At 34.7% G+C, this 19888-nt stretch overlaps 1 protein-coding gene across 1 annotated transcript in view; it reads right to left on the bottom strand.

Annotated features, from left to right (window-relative positions):
• Positions 1-19554, bottom strand: part of LOC148302715 (uncharacterized) — a 28220-nt gene extending 8666 nt beyond the window's left edge. The window contains exons 1-12 of the mRNA XM_088271155.1: positions 19503-19554; positions 19244-19367; positions 19023-19078; positions 16842-17010; positions 15933-15995; positions 15330-15444; positions 14687-14838; positions 10350-10459; positions 8116-8353; positions 7709-7751; positions 497-573; positions 169-259 (exon numbers count right to left, since the gene is read on the bottom strand). Coding sequence (XP_088127281.1) covers positions 169-259; positions 497-573; positions 7709-7751; positions 8116-8353; positions 10350-10459; positions 14687-14838; positions 15330-15444; positions 15933-15995; positions 16842-17010; positions 19023-19078; positions 19244-19324 — 1195 coding nt within the window. The 5' untranslated portion in view covers positions 19325-19367; positions 19503-19554. The remainder of the gene's footprint in view (positions 1-168; positions 260-496; positions 574-7708; positions 7752-8115; positions 8354-10349; positions 10460-14686; positions 14839-15329; positions 15445-15932; positions 15996-16841; positions 17011-19022; positions 19079-19243; positions 19368-19502) is intronic.
• Positions 19555-19888: the final 334 nt, after the last annotated feature.

The raw sequence follows: 19888 nt of genomic DNA, 5'->3' as shown, positions 1-19888 counted from the left end.
AGGCCTCTGACAGACCTCTCTTGCAAAGCAGTTTTTGTATAGAACCAAATTGAAAAAAATATAGAAAATGTAAAACAAAATTGTATCCCGATTTTACTGATAATTTACATTTAATAGCTTTCAATGTCCCTGCCAATCTAAATAAATGCTTGTATAACCATAACTTACCAAGTTGGCGCTTCAGTTTCAAAGAATTTTTTGCTGTGGTGTTTTCCCACAGTTGTTTCGCAGTGGGCGTTCCAAAAGTTTCCGGACGATTCTGTTAAAATTTCATAAACATTATTTGCGGGTTTATTTTTTGTAGGTTTAATTTTTAACTTTATGGATAAAGGAAGGTTGACCAGTTTTATTGCGTAACATTCAAACATGAATGCAGTCATATTGCAAAAAGGGTTGCCAGTAGTAAAAACATTAAGTGCTTAGTAGTAATGATTTCAGTAAGTAAGTAATTGGGGAATTTAAGATTAAATATTTTGACATTAAAATTTCTTTTTACCTGGAATAACTTAAGGCCCACAAATTTCCCACCAGGCAGCATGCATAGAAGTATGTTTTCTTTCGGCTGTGGATCTTCTGGAAATTAAATAAATAAATAAAAAATTAGATTCAGGTCACGCAATATTGGAAATACATTGTACATATTCTTAAATATTTGCATTCCTTTGATACACACAACTGATTCGTGGAAGGGTTGGATTGAACCTAGAAATGCTGGGTCAGAGACCGCGGCGCTAACCACAGGACCGCAACCAAACACCACATAAAAAAAATACTAAAAATAACTAACTTGTGTCGGGTTGTGGTTGTTTGACGAATCCCAAGCTATGGTTTTTGGTCAATAAAGAGATCAAGAGATCAATAAAGATCTGGGTGCGAAATATATTAAATATTTATTTATTGAACGGCTAAAGCTTTTAACATAATACACATATACAGTATCTAATATAAAAATACAATAATGAATACACGAATTAAAAACCCTTATCCGCACCCAATGGTGCATAGGGCACTGCATCATATAAACGCAGTGTTATCTTGATCGTTTACACATGAAGGAAGGGTGATCAGCCCTCCGCTTCAGGTACCAGTCCAGGGTAATATTGAATAAATATAACAGTGAAAAAAATCACTTGTATTTATTTTACCCCCCTTAGAACGGTAGCCGAGCGTGCTGACCATTACACTACGGAGGCGGACACGAATACAGAAACACGAATAGAGAAACAAAAAGTCTCATAACATAAAATAATAATATATTAACAAACAGTAAGCACTGGTAAATACACCACACACTCTCTCTCACACACTATCAGCAAGCAGCGAGAGGGAGTGAAACACAACATTTAAATTTGACCAGACAATTTATTTACAACATTTTGAGTGTGTCCAAATACTTGTGTCAATAATGGGTAGAATTGGTGAATGTTACACGTGTGTAAAGTGATCACTTAAACCAGCCTATGACGGTCTTCAGCCCTGTAAATGCCCAGACTTCCATATTCTTCTTCATCATAAAAATAATATGAAAATAACTCCTGTAATTGGAGATAATCCAGATTTTGTGAACAAGTATTTGGACACACTCAAAATGTTGTATTTAAATTTATCCATTATAACATGGAGAAGAAATGCTGGGAAAGTACAGATTTCAAGGTGGATAACAATATAACAACTATACTACTTTACTTTATTCAGGAATTAAAACAAATTTATGAAAGTGGGATAACAATATAACAACTATACTACGTTACTTTATTCAGGAATTAAAACAAATTTATGAAAGTATTTTAAATACTTGATCATGCCAAGTTTTACTCGGTCTAAAAAAATACCGTCCGCCTCCGTAGTGTGATGGTCAGCATGCTTGGCTACTGTACTGGAGGTCCCAGGTTCGATTCCCAGGGGTGGGTCCAATAAATATACCTAACTTTTTCACTCGAATATTACCTTGGACTGCTACCTGAAGCGGAGGGCTAATCACCTTTCCTTCGTGTGTTTAACGATTAAGATAACACTCCGTTTATATGATGCAGTGCCCTATGCACCATCAGGAAGAAGAAGAAAATACATGGAGAACAAAATGCTAATCCCGGTCAAATAAATACGGGCAATACGCAACCACCTTTAGACAGGGTCTTCAATCCGACACCGAAGTCTTCAATGTCTGTTTTGATTTCTTCAAACGCCTCCGAGTCGTTTTCGGACACACTCGTGGCCTTTTCCGAGTCTTTATTGGAAAAACTTGAACAGGTTTCGAAGTCGGACATTCGAAAATTATCGCTGGCGTCGCTGTTAGAGCCTTCACCGAAAAAATCCAAATCGGATTCATCGTCTAGAACAGTTTTGATCCTGTCTTTTGTGGACGTGACGCATTCCCTACGAGGCCTCTTAGATTTTTCTTCCAATTTTTGCGATTCGCATTTCCGGTTGTCTTTGAATCGATTGAAGACATCGCTTCGTTTGCGTTTCTTCCTGAGACGTCTGTCACCGACATTCCGCGAAGCGTTGATGTAATTATTGCCGTATTTTAAATTAAAGCAAAAGGGGCTATCTTCAGGTTTTTTCGCCTTATCTACAGTATTAGAGGAAGCGCCTGTAGTCTGTTTTTGAGCTGTTGGACTAGATTTTTTTGAGCTGGCGCCGGTGAAGATTTTAAAAAGCGAAATGTAGAACGATGACGATATTTTGTGCCACGGGATCGTCTTTGCGGTGTAGCAAATAAAGTCGCTCAAAGGTCTGGGGTTCCCGGCAAGCGATACGTTGTCTTCAGCGTTGTTAGGCGTATTCTCGTCTTTCTCCAAAGCTTCACAGAGAGAATTTTTCATATTTTTATGTACGTAGTCCTTTCTGATGGCGTAGAATGGCCCGACATTGATAACGCTCTCGTCAGAGTCTAGTTCCGTTATAGACTGGGGGCTGACGTAGTAGCAGTACTTTTCCGGATCGATAAAGCGCGCATCGTTCTCGGAATAGTCCGAAGAAGAACTCAAGATGTCTTCGACGGTGAATATCTTCTTTTGTTCTTTGTATCTATGAAATTTCCTGTATAATCGGTTCTCATCGTAGTACATGTTCAGAATCTTGTTTTTTTCATTTTCAAAGATGGCCTTATCCCTTTGAGGCGTTATAAACAGAGACGAGTTGAATTTCATTCGGTCGTCAGTATACATTTGAGGTTTAGAGAATGACTCATTCGGATTCCATTCTTTTGCTATTTTTTCTACAACACTTTGTTTTCTTTGAACAGGCGGCAAGCTCATGCATTGATTATTGTCAAATACAATTTCTGATGTCGTTTCTTCGCATTTTAATATCTTATTTGTCTTTTTGGCAGGTTTTTTCGGCAGTTCGGATTGATTCTCATTGACGGTTGCAATATCAGCACGCTTTTTTGGTCGGCTCTTTTTCGGTTTTGATGAACATTGAGGCGCCGCATCTGGTACATTGGAAATTGCACCCGTCACACCGTTTTCGGGAAAATAATGAATATTTCTAATGTCTTCGGCAGGATCGTAATTATTGAACGCTGTTTCTTGTAAATTGTTACTTGGTTCAGGCATCAACTGGTTCATATAATTTACATAAGACACGTTAGATTCACGACCCGGGATATGATCTAAATTTTTAAAGTAATATTGTTGATTATCGGAAGTAACTTCATTCGATGCCTGTACCCCGTAAGCGATGGACGGTGGGTTGTGACTAATATCAGATATGGCGTAATCTTCCGGAAAATTGTTAAAATCATCCATGGTTTGACTATTCATTATATTGCCGTGCAGTATGTTACAAGTCTCGGCAAAGAATCCCCCAAAATCAAAAGAAAAGTCTTCATCTTCTATGTGTATGTCTGCCATGCATTCATTCGTTTCAGGAGCAGGATTCTGTATGTTATTTTGCAGCAGGACATTGCGGTTTATGTTATTTTGGAGAGGAACATTGCCGTTTTTGTTATTATGTAGAGGAACGTTGCTGTCTGCGATATTTTGGAGCGGGGCATTGCTGCCTTTACAATTTTGTAGCGGAACACTGTTACATATGTTATTGCAGAGTGAGTCATTACCGTCTTTGTTATTATATAACTGGACATTGCTGTCTTTATTATTTTGAAATAAGACATTGTTGTCTATGTTATTGTGGCGTGGGACATTGCTGCTTATGTCATTATGTAGCGGAATATTGCTGTCTGCGATATTTTGGAAGGGGGCATTGCTGCCTTTGTAAGTTTGTAGTGGAACATTGCTACATATGTTATTTTGAAGTGGGACATTGCTGTCTTTTTTATTTTGAAATAAGACATTGTTGTCTATGTTATCGTGGCGTGGGATATTGCTGTCTATGTCATTATGTAGCGGAACGTTGCTGTCTGCGATATTTTGGAATGGGGCATTGCTGCCTTTACAATTTTGTAGTGGAACATTGCTACATATGTTATTTTGAAGTGGGACATTGCTGTCTTTATCGTTTTGCAGTGGGATATCGTTGGATATATTATCTTGGAGCAGGACATTTCCGTCTGTCGTTTTTTGAAAGAGGACATTATTATCTTTGATATAAGGCATTATCTTGGTCAATTCATCGTCGATAGACATATCTGTACTGTTGTTATCGCTTTCCCTCTTTAAATCATCATCTGAACTACCCAATATTACGATCAAATCGTCATCAAGACTGTTTGAATTGTTTGTTATATTTTTTGCCATGCAATTCTCCGTGTCGATGATTCCAGTACTATTACACTGTCCTTGAACATCATCAATATGCAAAGTTGCAGGAGCGTCTTCAAGCGAAACCGGATCCTTTTTATCTTTGTCTAAGACATTGTTTATTTGAACACGTTTTTCTTCAGTAGTTAATTTTTCATCATCGCTAAAAGACATATTAATTTCACCATTTTTATCAAAATCGATCAATTTTTCGAAGCAGTTAACACCATACATTAAATCGAGCCCATTCAATGAGCGGTTGTACTTTTTACAACCGTCTTTCAGAAGTAACGGCTGTCTCGTAAAATTCACGTGACTAACAGACAACATATCTCTGGAAATCTTCAAATCGATACAGGATCGGGACTTTGATATTTTGGATACATTTTCTTCACCGAAAAAACCGTGAGTTTCCAACAGTGTTAGAAATTTTTCAACTTTATCGTTTACACTCGGTAAAAAAAGAGTGTCCGAATTTTCTTGAAGTATTTGATCACCGTCTGATAATTCATTGGCAAGAACCCCTTCCACACTCGGTAAGTCTTTTAAATCTGCCACACTCTTGTTCAATTTCTTTTCGCATTCATTAGCGTAGAACGATGCCATTTCTCTAGAAAAATCCATAAAAATATCAACTAAACTTGTATTAGACTTGCTAATATCGCATTCATCTTTACTGTGTTCCATCTTGGTGAACGCTTTATCAAATTTTGATATCAACGTATAGGTCAGGCTGTCTTCTTTATCTAAGGATGCATTAAATGACTCCCAGATCCAATTTTTTAAACAATAATTCAATACATTGCGAGCATCCGTTTTATTCACGTATACAAAGCATTTTTTTACAGGCGTTACAGCACTTGAAACGGGGACTAATTTTTCACTGTGTATTCCTCTGCTCCTGGTAGAAATATTATTTACTATACTGTCCTTTTTACCAGTATTATTTACACATGCTAACGATTTTTTTGTGGGTGTTACAGAACTCAAAATGGGAATACATTTTTCACAGTTCATTCCTCTACTCCTGGTAGAAATATTATTTACTGTACTGTCCTTTTTACCAGTATTATTTACACATGCTAATGATTTTTTTGTAGGGGTAACAGAACTCAAAATGGGAATACATTTTTCACTGTTCATTCCTTTGCTCCTGGTATAAATAATATTTTTTATGGGCACTACAGCACATGAAACGGGAGCTAATTTTTCACTGTGCATTCCTCTGCTCCTGGTAGAAATATTATTCACTACACTGTCCTTTTTACCAGTATTATTTACACATGCTAAAGATTTTTTTGAAAGCATAACAGAACTCAAAACAGGAATAAATTTCTTATTGTTTATTCCTCTGCTCCTGGTAGAAGTATTGTTCTCTATGCTGTCTTTCTTATCAGTATTATTCACATATGAAAAGGATTTTTCTATGGGTGTATGGCGAGCATTCGTTTTATTCACATGTACAAAGCATTTTTTTACAGGCGTTACAGCACTTGAAACGGGGATAAATTTTTCACTGTTTATTCCTCTGTTCCTGGTAGAAATATTGCCCACTAGACTGTCTTTTTTATCACTATTATTCACACATCCTTCTATGGGTGTTACACAACTTGAAACGGGAATGAATTTCTTATCGTTTATTCCTCTGCTCCTGGTAGAAATTTTGCTCACTATACCGTCCTTTTTATCAGAATTATTTACACTTGAAAAGGATTTTTTTATGGGCATTACAGCGCATGAAACAGGAGCTAATTTTTCACTGTGCATTCCTTTGCTCCTGGTAAAAATATTATTTACTAAACTGTTTTTTTTACCAGTATTATTTACACATGCTAACAATTTTTTTGTTGGCGTAACAACAGAACTCAAAACAGGAATGAATTTCTTTTTGTTTATTCCTCTGCTTCTGGTAGAAATATTGTTCTTAACGCTGTCCATTTTATCACTATGATTCACATGTAATAAGGATTTTTTTATACGTGTAACAGAATTTGACATGGGGTTATATTTATTTTTGCTTATTCCTCTGCTCCTGGTAGAAATATTGTTTAATACGATGTCCTTCCTACACTTCATTTCTTGAGTAGATTTTACCACTGCACGTTTTGATTCACCCATCAATTCACGGAGATTAACAATTTTCTTCAGTTGCCCATTATAATTATTTATTCCTTGGCTTCTAGTCAAAATATTATTCACTACACTTTTAACAGTTTTTGCTACTTTATTTCTGGGTTTATCCATTGATTCACTTTGAAAATTATTTTTTGCCATTTTTATGCGAAGAAATCTTTGATTATCCATCATCAAATGTTATAGAATGAATTTTAAAAAAATATGACACAAACTAGTGAAAAGTTTTCAATTTTGGTGGGAAAAATTGTGAATTTTTCATCAGTGTTGGCAGTGTGGAAAAATAACAATAATAAAGTGTTTAAAAAAAGAACAAACACTCAAACAATTCATAAGTAGCTGCCCAGAAGATTTCCAACAGTGTTGCCAGTGTAGAAAAACAACATAATAAAAAATGTTTAAAAATGGAATAATTATTTAAACAATACAAAGACAGGTACCTATTATAGTACATTTTTTCTTCTTCTAGTATCGCCACCAATATAAAACAAAAGTAAATATTAAAATTAATTTACAAGTACCTATTTCCTCGTATTTATACATTTATATTTTTTTAAATAATTTGTTATGTTTTTCATAGTAATTATTATTATAAAAAAGGAAAAATTAACTTGGGTACCATAATATTGGTCTTAGATTTTCAAAGCAGATATGCATTTTATCGCCATTAGTATGTTACGTTCTAAATATGTATAGTTTTGTCACATAAAAATAATACATACATTATTTTGTTTCCTTTAAAGCGTCATTCGCATTTAGTGTCCATCATAAATGAATTTGGAACTGACTCTCATTAATTATGTTTTAATTCATGCTTTTGGTTACTCAAAACATGAAAGAAAATTAAAAAAATTAAAAGAAAAACTTACCTTCCCCTTTGCTGAAGGGTTGTTGAATATCTTCTAATTCATGCTGTAAAATATAATGAAAAAATTAGTTAACAGTTCGAATGGTGAAATAAGGAAAGAAATAAGCACTATCAAATCATATCTAGCTAAGACACCTTTAATATTGACATCTCATCCGTAGGGTGAATAATCCAGTGTCCGATATAATAAAAAATGTTAATATTGTTAATAATCAACTGGTCAAAAAATAAGTACCGTAGAACGGGGCTACTTGAACTTTGATGTGTTACTTGAGCCCAGTACAAAAAAAATATCAAATCTGTATTTGGTCTACAATAATGAACGTATCGACATGATTCATTGTTTCCCTGACAGGTGACATTTGAACAAGTATGTATTTGGACACACTCAAAATGTTGTAAACTTACAGAATTTACTACATTAAACCGATCGGTAAATTTCTTGATCGGTTCCCCGTTCTGTGCCCCCTTCTTGGGTTTCCTCGCCTCATTATTCGGCTTGCTGGCCGCCTCCACTAATGGCTCGGTCTCCGCAGGCGGGTCTGCGACGGTTGCCGCCTCCTCTCCGCCGCCTGGCGAATGCAGCATGGCGCGCTTGCCGCCAGGCTTGCCTTCCGGGGAGCTGTCTTCAGACTCGTCCGCGCGTCTGGAAATGTAACATCGATATTTAAAGAAGACAGACTTCCACGTATCGCCCACCAAGGCAACCCTGAAGGACGCAGACCCCCAGGCAGACCTCCGAAAAGATGGAAAGACAGCTGGGAGTCAACATCCCAAGAGCAACATGCGGAGGAACAAACAGATCCCTAGGATCTACAAAAAGAAGAAGAATATTTAAAGCGATGTCTTTGCAGAATTTTACCTGATATTTTTGGACATATTTTTAGACATCTCTTTGGAAAGTATACTACGCCTCTTCGCACAAACCCTTCCCTTACGATGCTAAAAACTTCCGCGCGCTCCGATGATATGTATTTCGTACACCATATGAAAATATGGTTTAAAAATGGAGAAATGTGAATATTCCTAAATGTTGCTTTTATTGACCATAGTTGTAGTTGAAATATAACAATTTTGTAATGTTAGCTCTGATAATTACCTGAAAACGAGAAATAAATACATCGTAAGTGGCCGTTATAAATGGCGTAGTGTGACACGACCGTCGCACAAGACAATCTGCACACTACTGGACTGGCAGAGTAAACATGTTACGACATGCGACATGCATGAATACTTCCAAAGCACACCACACGCGCAAACACAGAAACGTTTGTGTTTTAGTGATTTTATTCCCGATTTTTTCACAAATTATTTATTTCTGTCGCTGCAAATGAATAACTTTATATTATTTACAGCGTTATTAAGACTTTCGTGTAATACATAATCATATTACGGAGGAATGCAAAAATTGTGAGCCCGTATCTATTATATTTTATATTAATATTCTCATTTGAAAAGTCGAGATGTAGTAAATGCATATCGCTCACTCCTTTCAAGAACGTCATAGATCAAAAATCGACAACTTTCAGTTGTGCATGTTTTCGGAATGCCCAGAAAATCTACTTTATTCCAGGCATATTTTTAACTTAATATTTACCCGCTACAGGGCAGAAAGTGTTGTTTTTGCATTTTTAAGAAAATGTATTAAGTTATTTTTTTAAAATACTAAATATTTTTCAAATGGAGAAAAAACCTTCAGGTTTTACCTTAAAAGATCTGTTGCACTGTTTAAAGTTCAATAAGCGGCTTGATATTTAATTTTAATACATTGTATTATATTTTTAAACTTTAAAAACGTTCTCCTGAAAAATCAAGTTTTTTGATTTATGACGTTCTTGAAAGGAGCGAGCGATATCACCGGGAGGGAAAGGTTAAAAGTATACAATTTCCAAAAATATTCTAAATTGAGTTAATATGCGATAACGTTTGGTATCACCAGTATGCTTCTCTTAAATATTGACAAAGAGCATAGTTCAACAAACGCTTGCTTTGTTGCAAAGTTTTAGTCCATATTTCGTATAATAATTTCATAATTGTACCGAAAGAAATAAATATTTTATAAAATATTATTGTTTTACTGTGAAAAATATGAATTTTTTCCTCGAATTGAATCGTATTTAATAAATTATATAATTCATGTTCAAATTTAATCCTAAAAATTAAGCCAAATTTATATAAAAAAGTACTGAAACCCAAAACGATTATTTTTCTGACCCACATTTCGGCTACTATATAACAAAATTATTAAGGTGGAGACTGACCGGAGCATTTCGTGGTAACATAACGTTGTAACATCGCTCGCGGCGAGCATCACCGAGCATCCGAAACTATGGATGGAGCGCTCGGCTCGCTGTACTGACTGCCTGAATGCTCGCATCGTAACGTGTTACGTTACGACGAAATGCTCCGGTCAGTCTCCACCTTTATATAATTTTATGTTACTTTGAAAGAGAGATAATATAACTAGCAAATAATAAAAATTAACGTTGAAAATAATATTATTATTAACAATATTACACGTAAAACCTTTTAAACTCTCTCCTGTAAAATGAGTAAGATTTGAGATGATGCAGTTTTAATGCAAAGGCGACTTGTCCAAGTGGGGTATTACTGTGATTAGGTACCTGTCACGATGTCCTTACCGTTTAGGCTTTATCTTTCTGCCGCTACGACTCATAGTTGCCGACTGGGGGGTCTTGGGCTCCATCTTCGGAGTGACAATCTCTTGCTTCAGACCTCGGCGGGGAGTTTTCTGCGAATTGTCACAACGAGCTTTAAAACGGCCAAACAAATAAAGATCACAAACAAAAAAATGCAAAAGAGAAAAAAAGTCCCGGGCAAAGTTGAAGCTTACAGTGAGCAGCGTAGATAATTTTAACTGAGAATAGAACACCACACCAATCTGTTGTATATTTTCAATTCAAATTTACTTGGTAATTTTTTTTATTAGTATACATTTATTTAAATCACAATTTTTTATAGAGACCCACCAAGCCACCTTGTGTGTCTTGTGGGTGGAGTTCTTTTTTAATACATTTTTTATTGTTTTTAAAGATTTTAACCTAATATACTCACAAAAAAAAAAACATGAAGAATATTAACATTTTACAATTTTCATAAAATTAACTGTTAACCCATCCCTTTATTTTGCCTTTGTTTCATATTTTATTTTGACGTCTAACATCCCTCGGCAACAAATTAAAAATATTCAGAACGATATATTGCAGTGTTTATTGTTAATTCTTGGGACTATCAAACCTTCGTTGTGTGTAAATAGTATCACTATTTCTTAAAATCTACTGTGACACGTGTTTCGATGCATTCCGCATCATTTTCTTTAATCATTGTCTGTTCCACATTCTTGCATCTCCTCATAAATATTCGTCGATCATTTTGATTCCTGACGCGTCCATATTTAAGCATTTTAAGTACTTGATCATGCTAAGTTTTCCTCTGCTTCTATTTCCAACTGGACTTGCCTCAAAGAATTGTTTTATTTATTCTCTCTTCACTCAATTGTTCCACTCACTCATGTCCAAACCTTTTCAACACACTGACTCCTGACCTGACCACTTCAAGTTCTTGAAATATTTGATCATCACTAGTTTTCCTCTGTCACTCTCTGCTTATATTACAAATCATATTGCCTCTTAAGGGCGTTTGTGCACTACACGGAATTACACAGAATATTACCGTCCGGCACGTCAGTTAGCGTTTTGAAACGATGAGTGGTTTTCTTTTCTTTTTTTTCTTTATTTTAAATTCTTTTGCATTATACAAACATGACATAAATTCATATACAAAAAAATATGAATAAAATATAAATACAAAAAAAGATCCCACAAAGGCATGGCCTGTGTGTGGGTATACAATATAATTTAGATCATAGTAAAGGGCACTGGCAAGAATACTTCTTCTTCTTACCCTTATCCGCAATGGTGCATAGGGCACTGCATCGTAGCGACGCAGTGTTATCTTGATCGTAAATTGCATGAAGGCAAGGTGATCAGCCCTGCGCTTCTTGTACCAGTCCAGGGTGATATTAAATAAATATGAGAGTGAAAATCGGCCATATTTATTTTGACCCTCCTGGGAATCGAACCCGGGACCTCCAGCACGGTAGCCAAACGCGCTGACCACTGCTCTACGGAGGTGGACAAATCGGAGGTGGCAAGAATACAATAGGTGTTATAAGTAGAACTAGGATAATAGTGTAAATATAAAATACAAAAAATACTTGACAATCAGAAAACAAAATATAAATAATAGTTCTAACTATACTTCTGATTGGCAAAAAGCAAATATTGATTACAAAAAGTTTCCACACCATCAACTAGCTGACAGTACTGGTATACAACTGGTTTAAAAATGCCGAAAAGAAACACAAGTCCGAGAGTAATGTTGTCACGAAGTTATCCACACTACATGATAAAGGAATTATCTTGCTTTTGACAATGACAATGCTATCTATCACAAGGTGAAAAAGTCATTAAAAAATATTAAGTCAAATAATTCATAAATTGTTTATTAATTATAACCTTTAAATGCCCATGCGGGACATAATGAGTAAAAATAAAACCCTTATTTTCACCCCAATGGTGCATAGGGCACTGCTTCATATAAACGCAGTTCTATCTTGATCGTTTACACATGAGGAAAGGTGATTTCAATTTCAACAATAATTTCAACAATTTGTTCAACAAAAAAATAATATCTACAAAACAAACAATATTCAAGGCGTATATATTAAAAATAGGATGTCCGGCTGACGGAAATCTTAGCACACCGTTTGCGGGAAACATTTAAAAGACGCTTTTAAATATATATTTTTATAGGAATAAATTATTTTAATAAACTACCTGCAAGAATAAAAAATATAATCAATTTAAAATCTTTCAAAAATGATTTACAAAAACATATAAGGCAAACTCCCGTTTGATTACCATTTATTATTTCTTATTTATATGTACAAACCCTGTAAGCGAACTCCCTCTCTAAACACGAGTAATCTGCTCTCTTAGTGAGGTAGCACGTAAAAAAAAAATATATATATATATATATATATATATATATATATATATATATATATATATATATATATATATATATATATGTAACTATGTTGATTATTTTGCCATACAATGTATCTTTGATTAAAAAATTTATAATAAAAAATAAAAAAATGCTGTTAGTAGAAAGGGAAAAACTCTTGTAAGCATTCTATTTGGTTACTTTTGGTAGAGCTCGAGAGACGCCAAAACACATTGCATAGATCGGAATCAGTTTGCAGTTATTTGTGATTAGTATAAGACCCTAATTAGAATACTAATTAGGGTCGGGGTGATGAAAAAACCCTCTGACAACAATGCCGTCGGAATACTGGTAAAAGCGTTAACTCTAAAATCCCTATTCTTTAACCCATCCGCATATCAGTTTTTTTTCAAAACATGTATACAAAGACACTAATTGAATGTATCCCCGCAAGTAAGAAAGTTGCCCCGCCCGGAGGGGAGGTGATATGGGTTGTCAAACGAGGAGGCGCTAATATTTTGCACCTAATAAAACGAGAACAAACATAGGAAAAATCTTTAAAGCAGAAAAAGGTACTGCGCACTAAACATTTGATGTTTAATGCGCAGTCCAACAGCCGACCAATAACACCGCGCGCGTGGCTGCGGCGTCAACGGCGTTCAAATTCAACCGAGTTATAAAAATAAACTAATAAAAATATAACTTTTACTGTTTTACTAATAAATATGGTACATATAACTATTATGCACGTATTTTATCGTGTGTCTAAATCAGAAATGTGATAAATTAACATGAAAACTTGAAAAAATAACTCAATAGAACATTACTCCTGGGATGTAAAGTTTTGATTTCTCACTGATTTTAGTTGATATTTCAATCAAAAGGATAATTCCATCCTTACAGGGACATCTTTCGTCAAGTGTCGTCAATAAATTTGTATTAAAATTATAAGAAATAATGCATTACAAAAGCTTTCTTTACTGATTTGTAGATATCACACGAAAGTATCTTTATAATATGAAGTACCAAGAATGGGGGCGTGGCTTGGCGGCGGCTGATTTGCAAATGTAAAAATATACCTACCGCCAACGGTTGGCGGCTGATAGGCCGATGGGTTAAAGCTTTTTGCCTGCATAAAATACCCGCTATTAAACTTAAAGTTGAATTTACTTGTAAAACCACATAAATATGACATATCAAACTACTTTACTAGCGTATTTTTCCAGTTTATAAAATGTGGTGCTTTGAACAGAGTGATTGGGAATAAGAATATGTCCATGGAAGCCAAGCTAGCGGTTCACAACGACGTGCTAGTACCGACACTAATGTATGGAAGCGAAACATGGAACTGGCAAAAGGAAGGATGAAAGCAGAGTGAACGCTGTTGAAATGCGCTCCCTCAGACGAATGTGTGGAAAATCATTGTATGACAGAATTAAAAACGACGATATAAGAAAGGAATGTAAGGCTGAACGAGGAATAATTGAAAAGATTAGGAAGAGTTCTTTGCGGTGGTATGGACATGTGGAGTGAATGGATAGCGAGAGAATGACTAAGAAAATATATGTGGCGAATGTGAGAGGGAAAACAGAACGTGGACGACCGAAAAAGACTTCACTGACACAGACAATCAGAACCTAAAATCTGGCGGTGTCAAAAGTCTGCGTAATCGGAGGGCATGTATGACTAGATGTATGGATGTGAAGGAGGTGAGGAGTGTATGTCAGGACAGAAGATTGTGCTGTTCCATCCTCTCTGCCTACCCCTGCGGTGAAACGGTGTGATGGTAGTAGTAGTAGTAGTTCAAAACTTTATAATACGTATTAAGTGAAAATATCATATTTTTCGAGTTTTTTCACAGTACATTTTTTCACAGTACACCCACAATGTGTTAATAGATAAAATGAGATACAAGGAATGATTCTAGGTGAAATTGTATTTTTTTTACCACTGATTGCGGAGTTTTGGGAGCTGATGCTGACCTCTTGGCTCTCTTGGGTGTCGCAGAGGCCAGCGCCTCCTTTTCTGTTCCTGTCTCCCCCGGAGTATCCTCGCTCGTCACAGCCGCCACTGCCTCAGGGGCCACTTCCGGAGCCGCTACTAACAACAGCAAAAAAGGGACAATAGGGTATTATCACTCGTGAGGAATATCTAATTTAACATACTCAACTTATAAAGGATTGTGTAAGACTGTGTGTTTTTAACAGCCGATATAATCAACAATTTCATTCTTATATCATTTTCTTTTGCAAAATTCGCCTTCGTAAAAACGATGTTTTCGTAAGTTGGTAACAAATGACGTCATCAAACCCTTATCAAAAAAACTAACACTTTAACCACTTAATTAATGCTAGGGTTTTTTTTTATAGAAAATGTTTTAAAAAAACATCATTTCGAAATTGGATCATATTTATAGAATTTCCAAGAATTTGAGTAGTGTGGTTGTCAATCATGGGTAGGGTTGGTGAATGTTACACATGTGTAATAATAATAAAATCCTTATATGCACCCCATGGTGCATAGGGCACTGCATCATATAAAATAACATCCACGTTGGGATGTTAAAATGTCGTGCACTTTGCATTGCTCACCATCTCCGTTATTGGCTGCATCTTCCGCCTGATCAGTCTCCATGTCGTCCTTATCTTTTTCGGAGTCTTTGGTCCTGTCGGCAATAGATTCTTCTGTTCTGTCGCCATCTTCACCCTAAAAATTATTTATTGATTCGGCATTAATTCTGTGGAATGACATTGACATCTCATCAAAGATGAAGAAGAATATGGAAGTCTGGGCATTAACGGGGCTGACGGTTATGGGCTGACGGCTGATGATTATAATCCAGGATTCGGACCTCATATACTAATAAAAGAGTTTCTGCTCAATAATATAGCTTCTTTTCATCTCACCAATAGATGTCTCTAGTGAAGTTCTAGTGATTCAAGAAACAATGATTTGAAATTGGTTCATATATATATATATAGAACATCCAAGAATTTGAGTAGTGTGGTTATCAATAACGGGTAGAATTGGTGAGTGTAACAAGTGTGTAAAGTGATCACTTAAACCAGCCTACGACGGTCGTCAGCCCCTTAAATGCCCAGACTTCCATATTCTTCTTCATCTTTGATGAGATGTCAAAAATACTATGAAATGTGTGTCGAGATGGTTTGGGGTTTTATTTTTATATTTCTTACCTTTTCAACGTCATTCTGTTCTGTCTCCGTCTCTGCGGTTTCATTGCTTTCTCCCGGTATAGACTGAAAACAATATTCATTATTAAAACACTCTCTTAATATGAAACAAAATCGTATCCCGATTTTACTGTGAATTTTCATTTGAAAGCTTTCAATGTCCCTGTCAATCTAAATAAATACAAATTTGTAAAACCACCACCAAATTTTCTAGAAATGCCTCGGTGCAGGCAGTGAAAGAGATAAGTTTATGTATTAAATGTTTAATCAAACGCTGATTTCTTGAGTCTACTAAGTTGTATTTTATTATTAAAAATTGTTTATTGTTTCGCCTGGTTATGGCATTTTAAAACGAATGTCGAATGTCATTCGTTTGAAAATGCTACATATAACTAGAGGAAACAATTGTCGAAAAATTTATTTTTATGTATAATTTATATTTGAAGCAATAACTTTGTGATTTTCCATTTTATAATTAAAATGTATCTTTGTTTTTAATCACTGTAAATATTTTATTATAACTTAATTATAATGTCTACCGGTTTCGAAGCTAACCGCTTCTTTATCAAGACTGAATAATACTTATTAAAAATTTAATACATAAATTAAAATGGAGTTCTACAAAATAAAAGCCAAATCTATGAATATATATATATATATAATATATATATATATATATATATATATATATATATATATATATATATATATATATATATATATATATATATATATATATATATATATATATATATATATATATATATATATATATATATATATATATATATATATATATATATATATATATATATATACAATTTTTATAATTATTTTTTTTTTTGTGATTAGTAGTTAGTTGATGTAATATAGTAATTTTCACATAAATAGAAAGAAATAAAAATATAATACCTCTGCAGTGAGGTTACCGGAGTCGGAGTTATCCACCAAGCCGTGGCTGGCGATCTCCTCCTCTATCTGGTTGATTCCGTCGTTGAAGTCTTTCCGCTTGATCGCCTTGGCGAGGAACTGCTTCTTGTGCTCAAAGTAGTCGTACAAATCGTTGGGGGGCAGGTTGCCGCTGAAATTATTCATACATATTTTTGACTAATCTACTCCATACCCATCTCAACACACATCTTTCTTAATTCATAGTACATACTAAGCATAAGGTATAGTAAATAAGAACGATGAAAAACGCCTTTAAGACAATATTTTGTAAAAATGGCGGTAAATATTATTGTTAACACATATCGCTCACTCCTTTCAAGAACGTCATATATCAAAAATTGACAATTTTCAGTTGTGCTTGTTTTCGGAATGCCTAGAAAATGTACTATATCCCAGCAAAAGCGGCATATTTTTAACTTAATATTTACCCGCTACAGGGCAGAAAGTGCTGTTTTTGCATTTAGAAGAAAAGGTATTGTTCAATTATTTAGTTTAAATCATTTAGTTTTCTTTACATCTCACCAATAGATGTCTCTAGTGAAGTTTTAGTGATTCATGAACAAGGTTTCTAAATTGGTTCATATATATAGAACTTCCAAGAATTTGATTAGTGTGGTTGTCAATAATGGGTAGAATTGGTGAATGTTACACGTGTGTAAAGTGATCACTCAAACCAGCCTATGACGGTCGTAAGCCCCGTAAATGCCCAGACTTCCATATTCTTCTTCATCTTTGATGAGATGTCAAAAAATAATAGTTTAAATATACTTAATATTTTTCAAATGGAGAAAAAACATTCAGGTTTTCCCTAAAAAGATCTGTTGCACAGTAAAAGTTCAATAAGTGGCTTGATATTTATTTTTAATACATTGTATCATATTTTCAAACTTTGAAAACAATCTCCTGAAAAATCAAGTTTTTTGATATGACGTTGTTGAAAGGAGTGAGCGATGAGTCGGGGAAATTAACAGCCAAATTTGGCAAAAACGCAGGTAATTATTTGAATCTTGTATACTAAAGGTTACAATTAAATATTTTTAAAAAAATTGTTGTAAAAACTATTAATTTATTATATCATAACTTTCCTGTTGTTTTTTTAAGCTCACAAAATTGAAATATGCAGGTAAAATACAGAAAATTATGAAGAAATAAAAACTTTCAATTTGTATTGTATTTTGTTTATTCTGGGCATTTTAAGAAATGGACATTTCTAACGCAAGAATCACGTGTCAATGAATCAAGTGTCTATTTCGAATATGAAAATATCGATGATTTAGATACCATTTTTGGAATAAACAGTTTAATTTTTTTTGCGTTGTGTTCCTTTGGCATTTAACCAGCGATATAATGTTAGGGGTACCAGTGCAAATTATAAATAAAAAACATATATACGAGTAGATAATTTTGTTAAGCACCATCGCACATTATTTAAATGACTTTAAAAATAATGTCGGCTATGCTTTTTTTATATACGGTCCCATGGAGAATACTAAATATTGACTCAATTTAAATTCAAATGAGGGACCAATCACAAAACATACAATTTCATTCGCATTGCAATCAATGTCTATGGGCGTTTGACCGCTACACGGGATTTCACTGTCCGGCAGTCCGGTTTTGAAAAATGAAAAAAGACTACGGCAGTTTAAACTAACTAACTAACTAACCATCACGCCACTTCTCCGCCACTAGGCAGAGAGAATAGAACGCCACACCACTCTGTCCTTGCAAACATTCTTCGCCTCTTCCACGTTCATGCATCTCCTCATACATACCCGCCGATTGTTACGACTCCTAACCTGACCACTTTCAAGTATTTGGCATACCTGATCGTGCCATGGTTTTCTCGGTCTTCCTCTGCTCTATTTTACAGTTTAGCGTGATTGAATTTACGTGCGACGTGTTCACGCACCGATAAAGAGCTCCGATCCGAAGAAAGATGGACAAAAGCACAAGCCAATCCAAGCCAATCGTCCTTTAAAAACGCTAACTGACGTGCCGGACGGTAAAATTACACGGAATTCCGGGTAGTGGACAAGCGCCCTCCGGGTAAAAGAGAGTATAAAATCGGCATAGGATTATATTTTTTACGTCTAGTTTTACGTGACAATATCATTTAGAAATATACAGGTATTCACTTACGTTTCTCCGGTTCCATAAAAATAAATATTATACTTCTTTCCATTTATAGTTGTGACCTAAAAATACATATAAACTTTTTAATAGATTGATACAAATTATTAAACCGAAATAAGGTTAGGTAGCCTGAGACCAAAATTTGACAACTATTACTGTCTCGAGATAAGGAACTTGATTTTATCAGACATGATTATAATACAGAATAGAGGCAATGAAGCAGTTACCTTAGCTGGCCATGCAGGGTAACCTTTCACTTTAGCAAAGACTAGATCGCCCGGCTTGAATATTTTGGCCTTTTTTACCATTTTGTACAAATGATTAGCTGGCTGAGTTTAGTGCGAAGATGATCTGTAAAAAATAGTGTTTTTACGTTTTAAATGCTTTAAAATATCGGATGTTGGAATAAACAAACTTGTATTTATTACAAAAGTAATCGTATTTAATAAATTGTTGGTTCAATTTATAAAATCTACGGATTATAACCTCAAAGCCCGCCACAAACGCCAGCGACGGTAACGACAAATAAACAAAACATGGCGGCGGCTGACGCGTATTTTTTTATACCTTGTTTTTAAATAATGACAGTACTTACTTTTATTTATTTTAACCCTTCGTTTTTTATATTTCGATACAAAATTCAAAAATAGACACTTGTGCTACATGGTATATCATAAGCTAATCGGTTAGTGATGTAAAGCTAAGTTTACTTTTAAGTTCCTTTATATTTTGTTCTTACCTTACGTTCATATTGAACATAAATATTTCGATGTTGTCTTTTTATTTCATTAAGTACACTTTTTTTTTAAATAAAAATAATTTTTGAAAAATACAGGAAAGCAGGCTTTTGTAAATTATTATATCATACACAA

This window comes from Brachycentrus maculatus, unplaced genomic scaffold (genome assembly GCF_059751285.1).
Source record: "Brachycentrus maculatus isolate JH-2025_06_01 unplaced genomic scaffold, ASM5975128v1 h1tg000420l, whole genome shotgun sequence".
Taxonomy (NCBI): domain Eukaryota; kingdom Metazoa; phylum Arthropoda; class Insecta; order Trichoptera; family Brachycentridae; genus Brachycentrus; species Brachycentrus maculatus.
This window is presented reverse-complemented; position numbering and strand designations above follow the sequence as displayed.